At 39.7% G+C, this 23914-nt stretch overlaps 1 protein-coding gene and 1 long non-coding RNA gene across 3 annotated transcripts; one reads left to right on the forward strand and one right to left on the reverse strand.

Annotated features, from left to right (window-relative positions):
* Positions 1–1590: 1590 nt before the first annotated feature.
* Positions 1591–23683, reverse strand: LOC135248493 (ras-related protein Rab-37-like). 2 transcript variants are annotated; one of them, XM_064323195.1, is made up of 9 exons: positions 23516–23683; positions 15900–16010; positions 6500–6541; positions 6291–6357; positions 6022–6074; positions 5575–5640; positions 4990–5046; positions 4089–4165; positions 1591–3477 (listed from the first exon to the last, which is right to left on the reverse strand). In XM_064323195.1, the coding sequence occupies exons 1-9, from the start codon at positions 23666–23668 to the stop codon at positions 3372–3374; spliced, it is 732 nt and encodes a 243-aa protein (XP_064179265.1). In that variant the 5' UTR covers positions 23669–23683; the 3' UTR covers positions 1591–3371. The 2 variants fall into 2 exon arrangements, with proteins under 2 accessions (XP_064179265.1, XP_064179266.1); XM_064323196.1 differs by lacking the exons at positions 15900–16010; positions 23516–23683 and adding exons at positions 9738–9848; positions 13746–14323.
* Positions 15896–16506, forward strand: LOC135248494 (uncharacterized). Its single transcript, XR_010328442.1, has 2 exons — positions 15896–16035; positions 16206–16506. It is a non-coding gene; the product is annotated as an uncharacterized LOC135248494 (long non-coding RNA).
* Positions 23684–23914: the final 231 nt, after the last annotated feature.

Raw genomic sequence — 23914 nt, forward strand, 5'->3', positions numbered from 1 at the left:
GTCTTTAAAATATAAACTTTTGCGTTTATCTTACCGTTGTACAAGGTTGTAATATGTTGATAGGTACCAGTTAAAATTAAATATGTAGGCTACTACCGGAATACAATTCGGAATTCTGAATAATCATCCCAAACATGTTCATGATTAAAATTAACTATCTCAACAGGTTGATGACATCCAATCATCCTAAGGAACACCCTATCACTATCAATACAACAGTCTCTTGTTTTCTCATCAAGCTGTTGCCTACCGGGAAACCTCAATCATGGATTTGTTCTAAGATTGCAACTAAACCCTGACTCAGTCTCTTAACTTCCCAGGTAATGGGATCTGCCGTCACAGAGGGTGGTGGGTAAACACAAATATCATAGCTTCATGGTAGTAAGAAACCGTCATTAAAAATAAATAAATTAAAAAAATAATGAATGAAAAAACTCACAAAGCACAGGTTTGGAAACACCAGCACAAATAATTTCAACAAGCTGGGGAAGGTTCAAGATCTGGCAAATAATCATAGGACAAACTCCTCAACACTATTCAAAAGCAGGGCTCTAAATAGAGCTGGAAGCGTCCTGAACTCATTGCACTGTGGAAGTAACTTATATGCAAAAGCAGGAGAAACAGGGTCTTTCTATCCTGTCTCATTTCATTTATGAATAATTTGCTGGCTGCATTTTGTGCATTTTCTATACTTTGAAATCAAGTTACTGCTGCCTACCTCTGTTCCTCACTAACTGTTAAACAACCAATATCAGTGCAAATATATATTTATTTTCAAGATATTTATGATTTTCCTTATTGTTACTGTGTATTTAATGAATTCGGACACCAAATAATTTCCCTCTCTGGGACAATATGTTTTCCACTATTAAATAACTAAACAATTAACTGTAAATGTAAAAAGCCCTGTTTTGATTACACAACACAGACACAGTAGTACAATTTTATCTTCTGAGAAGTACAGATGCATATCTTATTACACCCTAAACTTAGAGGAGTTACCATCAGCTATGTAATGAAATTACTACCAACACGGGACTTACTCTCAGCATACTCAAACTATCATGAATGCATGTACACAGCAACACACCACCAGGAGAAAAGTGACAAAAGCATGTATAACCTGAACAGCAACCATGATGAACCTTGATCCCATGGTCAGATATACAGTAGAGTGCATTTCACTGGCAGACCTCAGAAAGTTCAATGGCATACTATAAACAGAAGTCACTTCTTCCATTACACTGGCTCAAAACTAACTACCACTGGGGAGATACTGGCCTTGGAAACCACTAGCTAAAACCCACACAGGCATTTTCACTTCCCTGAACTTGGGCAGTTGCCAGAAGGGCAGTTAAGAGACGTAATATGAGAGTGCAAAGCAGTGACAAGCTAGAGAAGTGTGCAACTCTAACAGGTCACGTGAATCTTCTCAGGATTATGTAACACTGAAAATCAAACTCCGTATCGACCAGCCCAGTGAAGGCTCCTTGAGTTCATGCCCTCACCGTCAACCCTTGTTTGTTGTCCGTGCTTCCACCTAGTGGCTCCCACTATAACAGAATAATAAGGACCTCAGCAGAAGGAAGCTTCTCAGCAGTATCACTCTTTATTTTGATCAAAACATTCAAATACCTGAGAATAAGCAGCAGGCTCACAGGTGACCAAGCACACAACGCACACACGCACACAGAAGACAGCCTCATAGTAGAGAACAGACGGACATCACCACGTTAAGAAACAGTTTTGTACAGAATATGGGTCTCATAGGACCCAGTAAACACCTCCATCTAAAGAAAATTAAAACAATGACATCCAACAATTTAAGTGGCTAGCAGGCAACATTCCAACAAATGAGTACAATTTGAATCAGGAAATAGTACAAATCACCCAAACAAAACACATATGACATCACTGTAACCTTTCGTCTGATAGAAAAGTGTTGGAATGTACAGTATTTTCAAACCTGGTTTCATATCCCTTCAATGATTTGCATCACAGCACAAAGTTTAAGAACACAGTTTTCTGAAGTATAGAACAAAAAAATTAAATAGGAACCATGCCGGTTATAAACTGAAGCAAGCATTTCTCATGAAAGTGCTAATTTGTGGGTGCTTCAAAAATATAGCAAATATATGCATTAACTGTACATGTACGTACGCGCGCGCACACACACACACATGCACACACGCATACACAATTTATATATAATTTATATGTACTTATTTAATTTTGTTTTATTTAAGCCTATTTGCATCATGACCAAATGCAGCCTTTATCATTGATTGTGCATGCTCCTTTGTGTGCTTGGCTTGTTGCTGGCATTTCTTATGAAGTCCACCATCTGATCATCAGGCCATATCATTTTGCTTGGCAAAGTAGCCTTTTTTCTGAGTCCATGGTTAAGTAATTTGTACTGCACAGCCAGAGCGCATAGCCATGGGAGTCACTCAGGCTCTTTCTCAAAGGCAATACTTGTGGATGGAATACCTTAAGGCCTGAATATCACTAAGAGCTCTGTCAGACAGAGCTCAGAACAAACTACATCAATGAACAAAACACATTAAACAAAAAACAAAAGCTCTCATTTCACTAGGTTAAACCTTTAGGGTTTTCAGTCAACATAAATAAAAAGGCTCAGTGTCATTTAACATAATTTCATATACACCTTTGGTTGCTTGCGGTGGTGAAAATAGACAGTAACTGAGCTGAAAGCTTTACGATGAAGTATATGACACTGGCAAAACTTCCATCCTACACTGGAATGTGTCTGGAATGAAGAGCATGAAATTAAATAAATCATTGAACGGCTTTTAGAAGCCATCTGGCAGCTGCTTAGAGGAAAACGTATTCCATTTTGACACAGAGACAAAGCATTTCAAACTCAAACTGTGCACAATAGCCATCTTCACTGAACAGAAAATATAAACTACTCGAGGACATTGGCATTCATGTTAATTACAAAGACGAAACAAAAACATAATAAAGCATTTTGTCTTGTGACAGTTAATATCAAAATTATTTCAGAAAAAAACCATTACTGCTAATTACTGAATCTATGTTTAATGGATTACATCCATCCCGCCTGACACATAACTCCTTCACAAAAAGCCTGGTCCAGAACAGGGGAAGTGATGGCATGTCTCTCCCATCTGTAACCCTCAAGGAGAAGTGTCAGGCGGGTTGGGTTGGGGTGGAGTAGGACCATGAACATGTACTACATCCTGTGAAAAACAGAACGGGTCAGTGTCCCTGCCTCCCACTCCACTGAGATGGCTGTTGTGTTCAGTCTGCTGGTTGTGGTAGAGAGGCAACGCTGTGCTCATCCGTCCTTTGCTCTTCTTCACACGGCCTCTGATGTAATTGCTGAGTTACACGTATCTGCAGCAGCTCGACTTCTCCTTCTGGGACTCTATGTAGTCATGGATTTGAAACTTTGGCTCGTTGGGCTGTTGGACAGCCCGATGTTTCAACTCTCTGTGACACAGAGGAGGGAACAACCAAGTAGATGTAGAAAAAAAAGAAATATTAAGTGGGAGGATAGAGGGGGAGGAAAGGACCGTGAACATGAGAGGATAGGGTAACTGCAACCAACGGTACAACGTAAGACTTAATGCAGGTACCCACAGAAACTCCCACTGGCATGCAAGTGTGCATATTGGGTCTGCTTTAAACAGGCAAAAGTGGTTTAGGTATGTATATGTGTGTCAGTAATTATACTTATATCTTGCACACTTACTACTTACTTATTTGCGAATTAAAGATTCTGAGGCAAAGTGCCAGGTTTTCACAGTCTCAATACGCAACAGATGGAGCGTACACATCGGAAATACTTTTAAACTGAACTTAAAGAACATGTTTAATCTGTGACTCTCAACGTCTCATATTAAAGAAGACACATGGCTAAAGTAGACAGAAAACCCTGCTGTTCATCTCAGTGTGATAGTCTTCATGAATATTTAGAAAGTGTAACCTCGCCATTGTAGGAAGCACCCTCCACCCTCCATTTATTTGGCTAAAGGGCTGGTAAAATGAACAACGGAGAGGGAGTGTGATGAGGACAGATGAGAACCTCAAGTAGAACTCACTTTGCTATGGCCAGGAAGGCTAGCTCCACGTTGACTCCTGTCTTGGCGCTCGTCTCCATGAACGGCACCCCATATTCCTGGAACACAAACCCATGGCAGCCTGCGTCAGCTAAGCAGCAAGGCAAGAACGACCCAAACAGCTTTTCAGCATCTCCCATTCAAGAAATGTACTACGGAGTCTGGGTACCTGAAACAATTTCCATTTTGGGTGACACAACAGAGCATTTACTGCACACAAAGACAGAACACATGGAAATAGTGAGCATACAGGTCACTCTTTTTTATTTTTATGTTTTTTTCCCTTCTTTCTCACCAATTTGGAGTAGCCAATCATACCCACCCAACATGTGCCCTCTTCTGAAGCACAGGACATAGGCATGAGTCGGAGGAAAAATGTTTATGTGCGACTCAACAGGCAAAACTTTGGGTGCCTTATCGACCAGTAGGGCAGTGGCGTCACTAGGGTTGGTGACACCCGGTGCGGTCGAACGTTGGTGTCACCTGATGTTAACCGCTAGTTAAATCAATCGGCAGTAAACTGCATCGGAGAAATTAGCTGATCAACTCATCGCAACACAAAACACTGCACAAAAAATGTATTGCCAGTCATGGTGTCACCCGGTGCGGTCCACACCCCCCGCACACCCCTAGTGACGCCTCAGCAGTAGGGGTTGCTGACTGAAACCCTCCCACTCCTGGCCAATACTACAGCCAACTGTGCATTGCTTTTTGGGGCTGCCAGCCACAGTTGACACTGGCAAGGTCCAGATGTGACATCAAACCTTGGGGTACATCCATAGAGATGACTTTTGATTCACCCATTTCACATGAAGGAAAATCTTCACAGTGCACTGGCTGTTAGAAAAATAACCATAAGCTATAAAAATAACTATTTACTTACCCTGGCCAGCTTCTCTCCTTCCTCCCTTTTGATGACCCTTTCATTGGCCATGTCTGACTGTATGGACAGCACAGGAGCAGAGTCAGGGAACAATGTGGTTTAGCAGTTGTTCAAACTTGAAGACATTCATTTTGGTTTTGTGCAGCACTACACATATAGAATTTCTTAAAATTTAATTTATACTTATAATTTCTAAGCCTAATTAAAATTCAGAGCAAAATAGCACAATTCAGAAATAAATGTAAAAGATTATGTCCAGCCCAGCACTGTCCCCAATTCATAGTTCCCTCATGCCATGAACTGGCCTGTATGCCTTTATGGTCTTCCACCACTGGAGGGCACTCCCTGCATACCTCACACAAAGGCATAATGAACAGACTTTGCTGGGCTTTTCAGCCTTCACAGATTCTTGTTCTGCAATCCATATGGTTTTGTGTGACTGGATTTCTGACACTGAAGTGATACCAAGACAAAAACTGATCTGGGGAGTATGTGGGGTATGTGATGTGTGACATATCACTCTGACCGAGTGTTTGCTTCATCTACTCTGCAAGGATAGAACTCAAACCAGGAAGCCCTTCTCACCTTGTTGCCTAGCAACATGATGACCACATCCTTCTGTGCATACTCATGAATTTCAGTCAGCCAGGCCTTAAAAGACAAACACAAAAAGAACCAGTGGGAGGAAGTGATAAGAAGAGAGAGGCCGACTGCCACAAAAGACATCAGTAATGCCCTATTTCTCCTTTCATTCATACCAAAATACTGTACAATTTTAGCCCTTTATTATAGAAAATCACAGTGCAAAGGAAAACTGAATCTACCTCCAAGAAAACATTTTAAAAGGCCAAAATAATATACTGAGAATCAAAGGAGGACAGACCTCAGGTAAGCATAATATTTATGCATATGAACATCTAAAAAAAGACAATTCGGTAGCATCATGACATTACATTATAATCACTTAGCAGGCACTCTAATCCAGAGCAACTTATAAAAGACACATCAGTACAGCAACCATGAAAGACTGACCCTGATGTTGTCAAAAGAAGACTTGCTGGTGATGTCGTATAAAAGGAGAAGTGCTGGAGGAGGGAGAAGAAACAGATGAACTCTAAAACTGCAGCACCACTAAGTAGCTTCATCAAATATCACTAAGAAACAAACAAACACACAGGGAGGGAGGGAGGGAGGGAGGGGGGGGGGGAGAGAGAGAGAGAGAGAGAGAGAGAGAAAACACAACAGAATTTATCTGATAATTTAAGATACCTGGAGACTTTCAGTGCTCTGATTTCAGTTACCTTGGGCATCCCTGTAGTAAGCATGAGTGACACTTCGAAATCTCTCCTGTCCTGCCGTGTCCCATATCTAAGGTTGAAAGAGGGTAAATGTGAACACACACACCTGAGCTCTAAAAGTGGCCAATGTTTTAGTAGTGATAAATCACTCTACTTCTTATCCTTCTATTCAGTGATAAAACGAAACACATTAGTGATTCATCTCGACTCACCTGCAATTTTACCTTCACATTGTCCACTGTCACCACCTTATTCTGGAGGGAAGAGCATGGAGTAGAGAGAGAGCACAGTGGATACTGGTCATGACAAATGTTTGTTCTTTATAAAAAAATGAAATGCTGGAAATGTTTTTATTTTGGATGAGATGTTGGATGACAGGTGTCCGCATACCTTTGCTCATTAGTGTATAAACCATTAAACCTGCCAAAGCTGAACTACATTTAGTCCTCTGGGAACAACAGTTGGAGGGACCATGACAATCACATTTACAAACACACTTCAGTTTATTTCCTGGTATATACTTTCAGTGGTTATTTACACACTATCTTGTGACATCCTGTGTTGCAAGACATGTCACAAATACAAAACGTCAAATGGAACCTCTCAGAAAAGACCATTTAAAATGAACAATGAAACAAACGAGAACAAAAAAGCCAATTTGGAAAAAACTTTCATGGTCCCCCATTCACTATGATTCTTTGAGCTTTAAGTAGAACAATTATGCCAAGAACAAAATAAGTATTACTACTACTGTAATCAACAACAAGAACAAGAACAAGAACAACAATAATAATAATAATAATACTAATAATAATAATAATATGGATCTAATGTTTTATAAGTGCATCTTGAAAGTGTGGGGGACAATTCATTGTTGCAGAAGTACTTTTCCTTGGCATGTGACCGGCAGCTGCTCTGGAAAAACAATGTGAATGAAGACAGAATATGAAAAGACATTTCTAACAGCACAGTGAAGTGCATCCTCTTGCCCACACGTCCGGATTGGATGCTGGTGTATGAATCTGGCAATGCAACTGAAATCATAACACTGCTACACAACTGCTCTCCTAAGCACAACACTGCTACATAACTGCTTTTCCCTCCACCGGTTCTGACACGCAGGGACCTTGCTTACTAACAAGAATAAACCAAAGTCAATCGAAATAATCGACACAAATGAAAGAACTGCTAAAAATGTTCCATTTTGTTGGTCTTGTTGACACTCAATAGCATGCTCCTCCAGCAAATCCTGTTTTTCCACAGCACATTTAATCTCAGAATCACTTACAATAATTTTATTTTTGGTTGTTTTGTTTAATAATCGTATTATCCTTAAAAATTCTTCAAAAATAACTCCTTCCTCGCAGCAGGAACCTCCAACCCTGATTTCCACAGTAGGTGACGTCAGAAGCATCTTAAAAGAGACCGAGAAAACCTTCCAAGCCTACTCATTAGTTGCCACAGCAACAGGCTTCAATTCTTCCTGCTGCTCGAGCGTCAGTCGGATGCAGCCATTCCGCTCCACGTAGACATGCCTGCTTGCTGATGGCTTACTACAAAAGCAGAACTGAAATAAATGGCAGCCAAATTCTCACATCTGAAGCTTCGACACCAATAATGAGAGTTAATTTCTATTTGCACTAGATCACAGCAGGTAAATTCCCCAAAGAGGATATAATGAGCCTGCATTCATCTAAAGAAAATTCATGTTTCAGCTAATGAGAAGGAATACTGACAAACAGACTGTGTTTTATCTCAACAACCCTGCTCATTATTTTATTGGGGTTCTGTTGAGCGGTCCATTGTCATTGGAAATGCACAGATAGCTGAGACTTTTAAGAGGTAGGGTTTAGAAGAGATTAAGACTGTTAACAACATTTTTTTGTTAGAAAATATCAGTGCCGAATACAATGCAGCTGCCAAACTGGACACATTTAGCAGCCTTAGAGTTTGCCAGTTTGATGTAATTAAATATTACAGAAAGCGATGAGTTACTGGATTTCATGGCAACTTCTTTGGCAGCTAATCTAATTTTGCTAGTCAGTGGTTAGTAAGCCAGCTATTTAGTTCATTGTTAATAAAAAATTACTATAGCAGTACTATGCCACACATATTTGAGGAGGGAGACCCAAATGTTGCGACTAGGAACTACTGTGCTTACGGTAGCATAACATGGAAGTACCTGTGCAGTAAAAAAAAAAACAAAAAGAAAAAACAATTGTCATTAAATAACAGGATATGCATGAATGTATGCGTTTTTTAACAGCCTTATTATAGTGCCAAGTATTGACCATGAAAGAGACATTTTCAGTTTGTAAAATGGAGCGAGTGGATTTTGAGCATGTATGCTGATCCTCATTTAACATGTGAATGTCACCCCAGTTTGCACAAACCACATGCCTACCCGTGCTAGAGGCCCAATGATACATACGAACATTCTGCCAACTAATCACCCACAGAGATAGTATTGTGGTACAAAATGCTTTCACCACTGCTTCCTTGTAACAGACTAAGCAAATATGCTAGTTCTGAACATGCAAATCAAGGCACTGTTAGTCATTCATTTACACTGCATGGTATTTCAGTACAGTCTTGACAGAAAATGTGCAGGCTTTTATTCATGAAAAGTAACTAATGAACCACCTGCAGCATTAAGAAACTGCCTACATTGATGGGAATAGCACACACATGCTTTGTAAACTCCCCATGCTTTATTATGGTAGATAAGCTTATTATTCCAGTTTCTTGGATAAATAGCCTATCAGCAATGTACATTCATTATTGCTTCTGACATCTTGTTTTGCCTACAAGGTCTTATCACAATTAGACAATAAACACTAATTTGAACAAATAATCAATAAATGAGAAATAAAAACACTGGGCTATTATTTCCCATTTATTTATTATTTGTTATAATTATTCAGTCTTCATTGTTGTCTACTTGAAAATGTTTAAAGGCACATAAACTGCTGTAGCACAAACAGCAAGAGTCTTTGAAATGGATCTCCCAATTCTTCTATCGTCTACCCAAGATGAGCTCTCGCAGCTGTAACCATGGCAATGAGGTCTGTAAATGACACAAGCTTGTTTACATGACACAAACGCTTGTTCAACATAAACAGCCCTGCCATTTTTAATATGACCCAAGAGCACCTGAAAGCTCATCTCACTGAACTGTGATCAAGAGACAGGGATATGAACTAGCATAAGCTTCAGATTTCATTTTTTGCAAGGTATACATTTTTTTATTTTTTTTTATGCTGTGAAAACAGTAACTATATTTGGGAATAACCATAGAAAATAAGAAAGTCATCTCTCCCCACGTGTCCATTAGAGACACTGGACATACAGGTACCATACACGGATGGGTGAAAATTACAAAAAAAAAGCTTTCCTGTCAATAGTAAAAATTCATCAGGTCAAACCATGGAACAGCCAGTTCTGTATTACCCTAAAGTCTATTCCCACGGTGGCAATGAAACTGCCGGCGAGAAAGGCCCCATCTTTAAACTGCACCAGGAAGCATGTCTTCCCCACTGCCGAGTCTCCCAACAGCATGACCTGCAGAGGCGCCAGGGGAGGAGAACGGGGTTAGGGCAGGAGCTACAGGTGAGAGAATGAACTGACTACCCCATTCTGTAACTCTCAGAGACACTAATGTCTGGCCTCAAGTCACACGGAACCTCAAAAACACAATCTGAACCATCCATTTTACAATACTCACCAGAGACAAATTTATGGCAATTTGATCATTTAACTGAAAAGAAGCAGGTAAGTAAGTAAATTTTGTTTCCTCTTTCTTCAATCTTCATAATTGGCCTGATTCCAGATTAAGAAGGTCTGTACCCAAAGGAAGTGAAAAATATGTAATAAATCACTTTCACTTCACCCTCATGAATGTTTCTTGGGTAATCTATGATGGCTGGACAACAGAGCCTTTAATGGTGGAGTTATTATAGAATAACCTAGGGATGACCTCGGGAAAAAAGCGGGAACAATGCACTAAATAGCTTTTTCATTATACTGTACACCAAACATACCTTGCCAGACGTTCTGGAGATAGCTTATAAATTTAACTTAAAATATGAAATTAGCTATTGCACTACTGATCTGCAATGCCTCTTTACAACGGTATCATGTTTTGACTTTGGAGTTTCTCAACATTCTGTTGCAAAATTACTGCTGGGAAACATTCTTTTTTTACATCTCTCGTCAGTATTTCTCCATACTTGCAGTTCAATATGGCAGGCCTACAGGCAGGCAAAACTAACCAAGTGCCTTACATCCCCTTGTTTATGAGATATTGGCATCTGTGTCCCAACTGTGCACTCTGAATCTGTATTCAAATTGGAATGAGTGAAATTAGATTTTGAAGAGGAGGAAAAAGTGCATGTCTGTGCCATTTTATTTTCCATTAATGAAATAGAAAATTATTTGGGAACATACACACAGTGCCCTCCAACAGTATGGGAGTGGTAGAGGGAAATCTGTTTTTGTTATATACTTAAAGCATCTGGATTGGAGATCATAAGATCAATATGAGGCAACAGTAAAGACAATCAGCTTTTTTCCCATGGTATTTACATGCGTATATGTTTTTACAGAATACAGTGTTACAGAAACAGTTGTTTTTAAGTTCAGTTTCCCCATTTTCAGCTGTGCAGACGTTAACAGATGACTGGCAGGTGGTAACTGTTGCTCAAGTGTTTTCTTTTGCATGGATTGTTCACACATAAAAGAGCAGTGAGTGTCTAGTCTTGGTTTTAAGCCTTTAAGCCTCATTACATTACATTATAGGCATTTAGCAGACAGGCATTGTTTTTATTACATAGCATTGAATGTTTCAACTGTGGAGATTGCAGTCCGAGGCATACAACATCATGAAGACCAGAGAACTAACTAGCCTATGGCTGAAAAACAACTAATCTGTTGTAATCAAACTAATCCCTAAAATGAGATGACAGAAGAATTCATTAGGAAGGATAGCACAGAAACTGGGTATATCAAGTGCAGCAGTTTGGAAAGTCTTGAAAAAGAAAAAAATACTGGTGGTCTCAGAAAGAAACACTAGACATTTTGGCTAAGGAAGAACTGTAGTGAATGACAGATGAATCCTAAGAGCTGTGAATAAATACCCTAAAATAACCGTCAGTGACATCACCAGCAATCTCCAGAGGGCAGCGGTGAAAATATCACAAGCTACTGTACTTCAAGAGCAGAATTATACAGGCTATACCGAAAACCGCAAACTTATCAGAAGCAAGGATCAAAAGACCAGATTAGAATTCACCAATAAACAGAGATGATCCACAAAAGTCCAGGAACAAAGTTTTATGGAGAGAGGAGACCAAAATACACCTTTACCGAAGTGATGGGAAGCCAAGAGTGTGAAAGGAAGTTAGTCCATAATCCAAAGCACCCCACTCATCTGTGAAATATGGAGGAGGTAGGGTCATGGTTTGGCCATGTATGGCTGCTTCAGGAACAGACTCACTTGTTTCTATTGACGTAATGGAGGATGGCAGTAGTAGGATAAATTAGGAAGTGTACAGACAGATTTAGCCTGGCTATGTATAAAAATATTCCTACAAACTCATCAGCTGGCACTTCATCCTGGAGGAAGACAATGACCTCAAGCACACTGCCTACACAACCAATGCATCCATCAATGGGAAAAACTGGTTTTGGACTGGCCAAGTCACTCACCTAATTTAAATCCAATCAAGCATGCATTTCACTTGCTGAAGAGCAGACTGAAACCCCCTGAAACAAAGATCAACTGAAACGGGCTGCAGGGAAGGCCTGGAAAGGCATTTCTAAAGAAGATACCAAATGAATGCTGATATCAATGGGATGTAGACTTGATGCAGTTATTGCATTTAAGGGCTATGCAACCAAATATTAGACATTATTGTTTGATTTACTTCATCCCTTAAATTATTTGTACAGCTGAAAATGGGGGAACTCAACACAAAAGCAGCAGTTTCTGTAAAATGGTAAAACATATACAAACGTAAATACCATGAAATAAAAGCTGATTGTCTGTATTTTGATCTTAAATCCAAATGCCTAAAGTACAGTATATACCAAAAATAAGAAATTTCACTATAATTTTGGAGACCACTGTAGATATTGAGCATACATGTTGGATGCCCCAGAAAGGTTTAATTTATACTATAAAATAAAACTGCAGATGTTTATTCTAGAATACTGTCTAGAGGATATGGAGTGAAATGAAATCCTTCTACGTCCAGCATGAACAGGGGGCAAACGAGGCAGCTACTGAACTTGAATCTGGGAGTCAGTTTATGAGTAACGTATTGCAATAAACGGTTGATGATTAAGCTCCGGAGACTGCCTCTGAAAACAATTCATTGGTCTTTGAAACCATGTGTAGGTTTAAGACATGGCTACAAAATTAAAAACCCTTTTCACAATGATCTACAAACATCACCTGACATTTTCACACTGACATGAGGCTTAAATATTACAGCTTTTCATTTTTTCCTTTCACTGAATTTCTTCCCTATTCTGTGGAATTTTAATTAAACTGAGAACACCATGTACACACAGCAGGCAAACAGGAGGATGCTGACTGTTGTTCTCAGCCTGGGCTGGACTAGTGCAGCATCATCACAAATACAGTAAACAGGAAGGTCAGCTTTCAGCACATAGGCCCGCCCAATTATTTATTTATCATTGAACCCTGGGAAAACAAGCCATCGGTGGGCTAATGTATAGCAAGAGGAATTTCAAGACAACACCGCAACAGTTTCCCCCAAATGCTTCCACACCTTGTAATAGGAAGATGGTTTGGCTTTTTATGCTTTGTGAACTTTCTTAAAACCCACACATATTTCTAAATTTTCATTCACATCCTGTTATTATACTGCATGAATGGATGCAGTAAACATGAGTCCTCCCTAAGCAAATGTTTTATTACTGTACAGTCAGAGCAGCAAAAATCCAGCTTATTACGACTGTGAATAGGCACAAAGTGTGAGGATTACAAACATTTAGCTGTATGTGCCCTAAATTTCACAATGGCTATTGAAGAAGCACTGAAAAAGCAACACGTGCACCAGATGATGAAAGCCCTGTTGTTACTTGTTGCACTTCAACACTGCACACCATTCTGTGAGGTTTGGAACTCTATCCAACAGCATTCACTGACTGAAGAGAAATCAGGTGCTATCTCGGTGGACCATAAGTAAAACACGTTGTGCCTTATAAATGATCAATTTACAGTGACTTCATGGACTAATTTGGCACGTCATAACACGTGTTGCATCGATAGCCTACATTGTTCTTGCCAACCCTCTATTCAACGTGCCCACGATGATTGGATTTGTTAGAAGTTTTCAACCAGCTGAGACGACAATAATAACTCCAGATATATAGGTAGTTAGACAGACATACAGGTAGACAGATAAATAGATAGATAGGAATAATACACACCTTGAATGCGATATCAAAATACTCATTAGTCGAAGCACATCTTTCCAAAAAATGTTTTGACGTCCCATTTGGAACAACCTTTCCTGACTTCGATTCCTTCTTGGTTGACATCTCACCATAAGATGTAGCTTGGTACACGCGCAATGGGATCCCGTATGCAAGTAACCTCGCGAATTCCGCAGATTACTCACTGAATAAAACTAGACAACTAACGTTTATCTACAGTAGGCTAATATTGACAGTCACGCTTTTCAATTTAACAAGTAATGTGAGACACAACCTGTAGTCGAGCATACATGACGTTTTCAAAAACATGAAAACATCAGGCGGATACTAATCGATCAAGCAGACAGAGAACTTGCCGAAGCAAACATATTTCCGTCGCGCATAGCTAGTACATCGAGTACTTGTCCTGTATGTAGCTAGAGAAAACCCACTCTTCTGCCAACAAATCTGAAAATGAATTGCCCAAGATGTTGAAAATTGTGTTTTGCCACAGACGACGAAAGCAGACGAAATGAGGAGTCGCAAAAAAATCCAACAGGTGATGCCGAGACAGATGATTGCAAAGGAGGAGTCCACCAAATGTCACATATTTCTGAGAACTGGCTCCAGCGTGTTCATAACTGCGCTGCAAGGAAACACCAAACGCGGAAAGGGTGTGCAGGGAACAACTGTACAAAATAAGCGTATTTTTCTTAAGGGCGTTATCCTTGAGGAAAACGGCATTTTACGATAATTTGTAGCTGAAATCTATTTAACGATCACACGCACGTATTCTGGTTTACCACTCAGACTACATGCAACGGACTTGAATCAAACAGTGTAATATATTGAAAAATAACGAAGATTACCACCATAAAGGCTGAAAGTAGGCTGCGCGTAATGGGCTAGATACTGTTACGAAAATAATAGCCTACCTTCCGAAATCCTGTCTTAAATTTCGGGTGAATTTTTTTTTGTAGTCTCGACTGATGTAATGTGTGGTGCATTCGATAGCAGATTACACCGTAGGGAAATAATTTCACGATTCCTGTTTTTTAAAGATCAGTCCCCATACAGAAATACATTTGTGTAACGTGTACTTCGTGTACGTGTATGCATTTTAACGTGAATTCGCGTCATCACTACGTGTAATTAGGACTTATTAAAAAACTTGGAGAATCTCAAGTTTAACTGAATACCAAATTCAACCAAAACACAATGTAGGTAAGAGATGCTTATTTTCTTCCCAACCGTCCTAAGCACTGAGGTAAGAATTATGAGAACGGGCAGTTTCTTTTAAAACGGGGTTTGTGGGGGAAAACCCCTGAAAACTATCAGCCATTTATCTTTTAAAACTGGATTTGTGAAAAATTGCTTTTCGTCATTTGCTAAAGTATAGTCTAGTCTAGAATAAGAGTATGCCGAAGGGCTCAAGCATTGGACAGAATCTTCTACATCTTTGGTATTTGTCTCCCTCTAGTGTTGTCAACTACATCATCGCGAAGGACCCCAAAGCCTGTACAGTGCACACGCACCACACTGAAAAATCTGTCAAAAAATGAACAATAATTAATATACCAAGCAGGAGTGATTGATTGTAACAGCTTGTATCTGGCAATGCTATGTAATTTATTGTTGTCATCACAAAGTACAGCAACAGCGATAATATATGCAGACTAATGTTTTCCATCCGTTTTGCAACTGTCAACTCATTGATAAAACCACTTACGCATGTCTGTATAAACAGACCTAAACATATATTCAAGTAGCCATTAAGCTCAGTCATTCAGTTGTTTGAAATGTGACTTTGCCTCCAAAATCTCCCTAGAAAACAGCCACGAGGCTAATTTTCAACTAACACCGTTCTATAGGGTTAGATATCTGCAGTCAACCACTGTTCCATTTATCACAGAGGTTTCATTGTGCTTGCAGTAGTTTAAATCATTATCTTTGTTATGTAAGTCAATTTCATCACCCTCAGATCACTCAAAATGCTTCCTTACCTCATTATAATGCTAATTGTTCACTGATTTGTATTGCAGTGAGGACAAAACAAAGACCACTCTGTAACACCTGTTCATGAAACAAACATAATTATGTTACCAGAGGAGCAGGGGAGCAACTCACAGGAAAGGCAGTTGCCAGCTGGGTCATCACAGAGCCACTTACCGTAAAACCAATGCCAACAGTCGCAGAGAAGGACCCCGGAATGAATTTGCCCTGGTCAAACTGGACGAGCAGTGATGTCTTTCCCACTCCACTGTCTCCTACCAGAATGGTCTGCAGACATCAAGAAAGAGAACAGGTGGATGAATTTACACATATATGGTGTGTTTGTGTGAGTAAATCTGTCTGTATGTACATGCGTGTGTGTGTGCGCGTGCATATGATTAGATTGTGTGAAAAACAAGCAAGCCCATTGGAAAGGTAACAGCTTGAAACTGAAAATCCCTGATTTTATTTTTATCTGGACAGATCCCCCGAAGGCTTGTGTAAACATTACACTTCATTTTCTCAAGACCGATTAAACCTCTTGAGTAATATGCACATCAGCTCCTCAGTGAAGGAGTTACTTTATTTAGCATTCCCAGGTGGACGTTTAATTCTGTCTTCAATGAGAATACGTCATACTCCACAGACATAACTATTTGTGTAAAGAACCAGACGTGGGCATCCATCTCCCTCACCATGGTAATCACATCCTCCCCCTGAAGTCGTCCAGATCACATGATTAGTGGATAGATAATTGTGCTTTACCCTGTGCCTTACAGTTCTGTGTTCCTTAAATATCTCCCTGATGCTAAACCATAGAAAGCAGAAAACCTTTTCTTCTGCATGTCCTCCCAATAAGTGAAGTTTTTGTTAGTTCTACGGCATTGACACTGCATTGGTATATCCCTAGCTGTTCTTTCTTGTCTGGGAGACAAAAGGATGCCTGTTTGTCTAGCATTGTTAATGGCATGGAGATACCTCACCAAAACCTCAAGTAATGTAAAAAAAAAAAAAAAAAAGCAACAGACACCTAGGTGTTTTATATTTAAATTATTTGAAATTTAAACTGGATGTAAAACTTAATTTCACGAACCACATATACTTCAGCCAGCACAACCCTAACTTTAAACACTGAGCTGGAATGAAAGCTTTCAGTATTAAATGCACGGTAGTACAACAACTCCAAGCAAATGCATTCAAAATGATGTGCAAACGCCTCAATTAATTTCAGTTAGGCCTCACTTTATTCTTTGAAGCAGGTTGGCTTTCCATCTGAGAAATACAATAGAAAGCCTTACTCATTTTGTGCACTGAAGCATTTTAATTCAGAAACAGTAATTTAGCACGTAATCCAGTCATTAACACATTGCCATATGCCACATACTTTAGAAATTAGCAAGGAATTTGAGTGTAAGCACATAATTGTAACCACACAGACTCATAAAAACCCCTGTAGTCAACTCACACAACAATCTGTTTATTCCAGCGATGGTGATTCTTTCAGGAGCAGCCACGGTATTTAAATAAAAACATGGCCTTTCACTTGGACATAAAAGAGACTTTGCAGTATTTAATGCTAGAAAATGGATGTTCACTTCTAACCAGAGAAACCATAAAGGCTAAGGCAAAGTGAGGAACTCTGGAGCACACTGGAATTATCTTACAACAGTTAAATGAGCAGGATGGACAGATACTAACACTCAAAATATAACAAAAATATGTTAAAATATCTTTGTCATTCTGATAGTGACATGTTGATGTCAAACCATCTGTCTGTTTCTACCCTGTGCATTAAACTGTGGCAGTATTATTATAGTATTATTATTGCCTAGTATTGCCACAGAAAATGTGGCAATGCCAGTGTGCTCCAGTACCTTGCTTTAGGTTAGTCTTTTGAAGGTGCTTGTATAAGATCTGTTATCCATATCTGAGAGCACCTGTCTTCTATTTGCTTGCTGGGCTGAGGGACATTGGCATACCCCTTTTCCACCTCTTAAATAAACAGTTGAGCTCACCATAACCTGGCATAATAAACTTTACCTTTTGTTGATACTGATCCAATGCAGAGGCTTTCTACTACTGAGAGAGGTGCTGTTTGACGTCAGGTGTTTGCCAATGGGGGATTGCTGCTATGCAGCTCTATTACTTTTTCATGTTGGATTCATTCAACTTTAATGCATGTGTTAAACCTCTCTGGGGTTGCAAGGGGGGAGATAGGTGAAATGGGGGAAGGTGGTTTCAATGAATGATGCTCTTACCATGGAAACACTTTTATCTGGGTAGGAAGAGCACTGAAACTCTTGTATGTTGATTTAATTGAGTTGTAAATGGAACCACTGTTTTGGAGCTGGTTGCCATGAGAAAGCAAGGGATAAATTCTGCGTGGCAATGGAAAGTGCATCTTTCTGTGCATACTCAAATGTCCTTGTGGACCTGGTGACTCATGCAGTGAGGGCTCTTCAAGTCAACAGGAACACTTAGCCCAAACCTCCCTCCCTCAGCTGAATGGGCCTGAAAGCCAACAGAAGTCCTGGGGGAATTTAACTGAAAACACAGCACATCCAGGCATTTTCACAAATCTAATTAACCATCCAAGAGAAAGAGGAAGTTGGCCCGCTGTTCTCTTGTATCCAAGATACGTTAGCAACCACCCACAGATCATGGGAGCAAGGGAGGGACTGCAGTCTCTCTCAGTGTTCTGGAACAAACCCTGAAACAGCTCCATCAAAGTTAGTGGTCCATAGAAATTCAGGGGATCCCATTCCACCAAAACATTTAACCACAGCAGCAAGCAAGCCACTTGTAGCAATGTGTTCAGAGAGGAGAGGGATAGACCGATGAAGCAGAACCAATGGACTCATTTGTGGGTTGGACATGTAATTGGAATTACTTGAGATAAAAGATAGGACTCTGAAAATAAAGGAAAGGGTGGGTCAGTTTAAGGTATACAGGAGAATGAAGCAGAAGACAAAGTGCTTTGAATAGATTCTGTATATTACTGTCCTGAGCCTCTGACTAAACTAGTGAAGTGACAAAACCAGCTTGTCCACAACCCACTGTTACAGCAGACTACTATGGCTGACAGTAACATGGCCTTAAATCTTGCATTTCTGGTGGAAATGTAAAAGTGCTGCGGCCACAGCAGAGATCCATTTTCAGCTACACCTTACCACTAATTATTAGCTGTGGCATTGTCAACTTCAGCAGTTGCAATGGTTTTAAACCCCCATAAATATCTTTGCTAGGCTTCTATGCTTCTTTGCTTCACAGAAAATTGTTTCATTTGTCTTTTTTCATAGATGGTTGATGAGGTATGCATTAGTATCTCATTTGAACCCATTTGAACATTTCCATTAACAATATGATTCCACAAGAAGTTTGTCATCTCTGCACTGGTCTATTTACCTTCAGCATTGCATGATATACCAAAACTATTGCCACACATATTGTTACTCCTACAGCTATTAATACAATGACAGAAATATATAATCTATAAAACAGTTATCATGTATTTTTTTAATTGTGCATTTTGAGAAAGTCCATGCCCATTCTTATAATCTTATAGAGAATCTACCAAAGATATGGTTAGAAGGAAGCATCTTTTGTAATACCAGCATATAGAAATATCACTATCCACTTTTCACATGGCAAGAAATTGATAGAGGAGAGTCCAGGTCCTTCCTTTATAAATTTTCTTACTGTATAAAACACATTGTTAGTAAAGTAAAGCACATCATGTAAAGGCCTGGAGCTTGTAACGCCAATGTCTTTGAGAGGTAATACCATGTGGAATCAGAAGAACGGTTAATGCCCTGATAACTATCTTAAAGGAGTACACGCTTTGAGTGTAAAGAGTGTCTTGATAATGAGAATTATGCGGAGCAGTGGTGGGTGAGTTTGCATAAGAAAAGGAGGATGGTGTCGTCTTCATTTACTGCACAGCTCGCTGTAGAGCTCCAAGGCCTGAGTCACCGGAGGTCTGCTCTGCTCTGTCCTGCCTCTTCCCTTCCCCCACACTCCCACCCTGAAGCTCATGGTTTTTTCTCTGCAGGCCTGTGGGCAGTTATTTCTGAAACCCACCTACACAGACACGCTGTCACCCTCGCCTGGATGCTTTATGGACAGATGTCAGACCTTAATTACATGATTTTAAACTCTTATAACGATTTGATTTGAATGATTTGAAAATGTGCAGCCAGCTACAACATTCTATGACTTGTTGAAGCATACAGAAACTGCAGCCACTCCCCCTCCCCCCACTCCATTCCAACATTAGAAGGTAGGTTCAAACAACTATAAATCATATTTAATTGCAACCAAATCTTTGTGTCTTGTTAAGCCAATTACAAAGCTAATATCATGCACAAATACGTGTAAGCTCTTCCGTCTAATAATGAAAGTGTCTGCAACCATAGCAACTGGTCAAAGCCAAACTGTTTCTAAATTGGTGTTTTTGGATGTGTGAATATGTACTGTTTATCGTTTATTCAGTCCACCGAAGGAGGAAAAATAAATAATTTAGTTAAAATATAAATTCTAGAAGAATTAAAGAATTTAATGTGGCTACAAAAAGCTGGATGTGTTCACTGTTATCAGCGCAAAATAGTTCTGTTCAGAGACAGCACTCTGTACTGTAGCAGCTGAAGTTCTCTGACCCTCATTTTGGCACTTCATCACAAGGTGACGTGGTGATCTGGCGAGTTAAAAATGGCTCCTGAGGGGGTGTTTTCTGCGGCTTTTAATAAAGCTTGCGGAGCAGCAGGTGAACTCTCAGCATCAGATCGAAACACAAGAGCAGGGCACCAGATAGCATGTGGCAGAGGCCTTCTTTTCATCCTGCACTCTTTAACACTGTCAAGAGGAAACAGGAATGGGTCCTTATCTGATCCCTTTTCCCGGAAGTCTCCCTGTTACAGCCAAAGCAACGTGCAAGGTAACAAAGAAGATAAGTCATTTTACCGTGTTATCTCCATAAAAGACAATACAGTAAGCCCTGCAAACCCCCTGTACCCATGTCTTTGCTGCCATAGAAGTAAGCTTGTCACTGGTCATCTTATAAGGTTCACACAGCCACTTTCGATCTCCATGGTCACTCCTTTTCGGTCTGACTCCCTCCTAAACTGACGCAGAGCATTTCAGAGTCCCCCAGTGTGCCAAAAAAACACCACTCTGCTTAAAGGTGTACAGTCACATTTCAGCCATCTGTCTCATCTCATTATAAGGCATTACATTAAACAGTGGATAAAGATGCAAGAGGGAAATGCCATGCCACCTATGAAGACCACAAAAGCTGTTCATTGCCTGAGGGAGGGGAGACTGCTGGAGAACAAACAAATGGAAATGGATTTTGTGAAGTGCAGAGTTTCTCAAAAGTCAATAAATAACTGTAATTGAATTAAAGAAGAAATCAGTTTCAGAATCCAACAGCTTTTTCCAAATTTAGGGTAGAAGAAGCAGAGTGAGAAAAACACCTGGTCATTTCTAAAAGCGTTTAAAGAGAAATTAATTAGAAGCTGTTTCACACTTTGCCTCACAGTTCCCTAATGATTATCATTCATTAGACAGTGCATACTGGATTTTCACACATATGAAAGGGTTCCTCTGCAATTTTCCTTTACTCTGTGATGTGAAAGCAAGGATACACAGGGAGATTGTTCCTGCTCATGAGGTCACGTGTACTGCTGGCAGATGTGACAGCTGTGTGTTCGCTAGGCACTCCCTGGGGGAGAAACGTGACTCAGCCAGACACGTAATTCACTGGCCATTTTCATCCATTCCTAAATGTATTTTACATACCAAAATGTACTGTACATACCTAAATGTGAAAAGGTATTGAGATAGAGAGGGAGAGATAGAGAGAGAATTTCTCATCACCTTGTTTTTTCAGTAAATAAGATAAATGAGAGAAATTACAGAAAGAGTTGATTAATTCCTTTTTTGTAGTGATTTGTATTTGTATAAAACGAAGTATCCATTTCCTACACCTGTTCAATAGCGAAACCCATGCATAAGGCATAAGACACCGGAAACATTCTTAAGAATTTTGTGATTATCTTTGAATTTTTCCTTACATTTAGATCTGCACAAAAAGGTAACACCAACACCTAAAATCATCATTGGTCCATTGTTTTTGGCTTTAGAAAATGATGAAGAATGAATCCACAGTAGTCTCACACACATTAAGGGATTGGATGATAATAACTACTCCTGTATAGCAAACCAAGCCTAAAGGTCCAGGAATGATGTTGCTGATGACAGTACAGAGAGCTGTAAGAATCGCCCTACAGGACAGCCAGACAGCATTACGCCACCTGCAAAGGCACTGGTTCCAGAGATTAAACCCGCTCATTTTGGAACCGCAGAAAAGTGTCTATGGACACGGCCAGTGTAAGCCTTTCATCCCCCCTATTCTCACAAATCAGACAAACAGTCTACAACCAGTTTTATCTCTCTTACATTTGTGTGTGCATAGACCAGTCATTTAATACATTACCATGTACAGCGGAGATTAAAGTCACTCAGAAAGCACAGTTTGCAAGAATGGCATGTAGTGTTGGGTCTCTAAGCGACAATACATAGTCTGTAGTTAGTTGGGCATAAAACCCTCCCTGAATAAGTTGCACAAGAGTACAAAAGTACCTCAATAAGGATTTCCCTAAACCAATTTTCAGACACGTATATGGATCATTAAGACATATCATATATTTGCATTTTTAAGTTTAAATGATTGGCTAAATCTCATCTGAATACTTTTTTTTCCCAATGCTATAATATGCTGTAATTGAATATCCATAATATGTTCAAGACAAACTGAGGTGGATAATGAAGTTATGAACTTTAATCAGATACTGCAGACAAACTGTAGATCTACATGTATACCTGAATATATGCATCTCTGGACAGCCATGTATCAAAGTGATTAGCTTTGGCACCACAGACAAATACATAAATGGAATATGGTACGAAAAATAGCTTCTTCTTACAACTATACGGTGCAGTTATATGTAGGCTAGGCTACGACAAAACTACCGCAGCAACATCGAAAACTGTGGGCTACATTAAGACAAGTCTTTTGAATAGTTTTTCATCCGCAGAGGCCGGTATGATTGACCGCAATATAGATTAGTATTGCGTGCTGCTCATTGAGATGTGGGACACCCTGGTGTTCACCAAGCGCATGCAACTTTTGAAAAGAGCAGAAGCAAACACCAGCACGCAAGGGCAGTCCCAGTTAAAATGCTAAATGTTAATGATTCAAACGATTTTTACACGTACTGCGATTTTAACTCGCGATTGTATGAAGAGTTGGCACAATGGAAGTACACACTGTCAGAGAACAGACGACTAACGACATAATTGTTGTAGGCTACGCACTATACAGTAAACTTATTTAACGTGCGTGCGCAGCGTTAGCAGAGAAGTAATTTAATAAATGGCACTGCAAAACATTCACTAAATTAACATATCACACAATATTTGAGTCTTGTATTAGCCTATTATGTAGTTACAGATTACATGGGATTTTGATCTCGCACACAAATGCGTAAAGCAAACAGTTTTTAGTAGGTGCAATTTCAAAACCGAGCTCTTAGTTTTCTCATTTTACAGTTGGTATGAACAATTAAGCTCCTACAAAATGAAAATGCAGCAGTGTTGCCTATATAACAACCTGAGTTAACCCACTCTGTGTCTATGCCACTTTAACATTAGAATTGGGTAAAATGAACAATCGTTTGAGTACATAACCTGTTTTAAGTCATTTAATAAACAAAATAAAATAAAAACATAATCACCTTATGCATTAACTCCTCATCGTAAGAAAGCGTGGATGTGGAAGGGGTCTGCCCATCCTCCGTGTCCGTGTCCATTGCAGAAGACCCATACGCACTGTCAGGGTAAACCAGCTCACTGTGCACAGCAGTTGGGTATTCTGAAATCGTCTCCATCGCTTTGATTAGTTCAGATCAAATCTCAGAGACAGTACCACGCGCAGCCCCTTTAAAGCACAACGAGAAAATACACTGTATGTCACTGTCTCTCTCCCTCCCTCCCTTTTTTGCTTCGTCTTTCTCACTCTGGTTTGTGCTAACGGTTGCTTTAGGCAGCAAGAGTGCGAGCCATTGAAGCCCATTTCCGTGAAATACGCGGAATATATTCATAAAAAATAATTATATATATATCCCCAGTGTAAG

This window comes from Anguilla rostrata, chromosome 2, assembly GCF_018555375.3.
Source record: "Anguilla rostrata isolate EN2019 chromosome 2, ASM1855537v3, whole genome shotgun sequence".
Classification (NCBI taxonomy): Eukaryota; Metazoa; Chordata; class Actinopteri; order Anguilliformes; family Anguillidae; genus Anguilla; species Anguilla rostrata.

Bases quoted from the DNA above. Each gene is read 5' to 3' on its own strand.
- LOC135248493 (XM_064323195.1), bottom strand. From the start codon at position 23,668: ATGGAGACGATTTCAGAATACCCAACTGCTGTGCACAGTGAGCTGGTT. The intron at 6,075-6,290 runs GTAACTGAAATC...TCCCTCCTCCAG, and splicing joins TTACTACAGGGATGCCCAAG to CACTTCTCCTTTTATACGAC. The intron at 3,478-4,088 runs GTGAGTTCTACT...TCTGTGTCACAG, and splicing joins GCCTTCCTGGCCATAGCAAA to AGAGTTGAAACATCGGGCTG.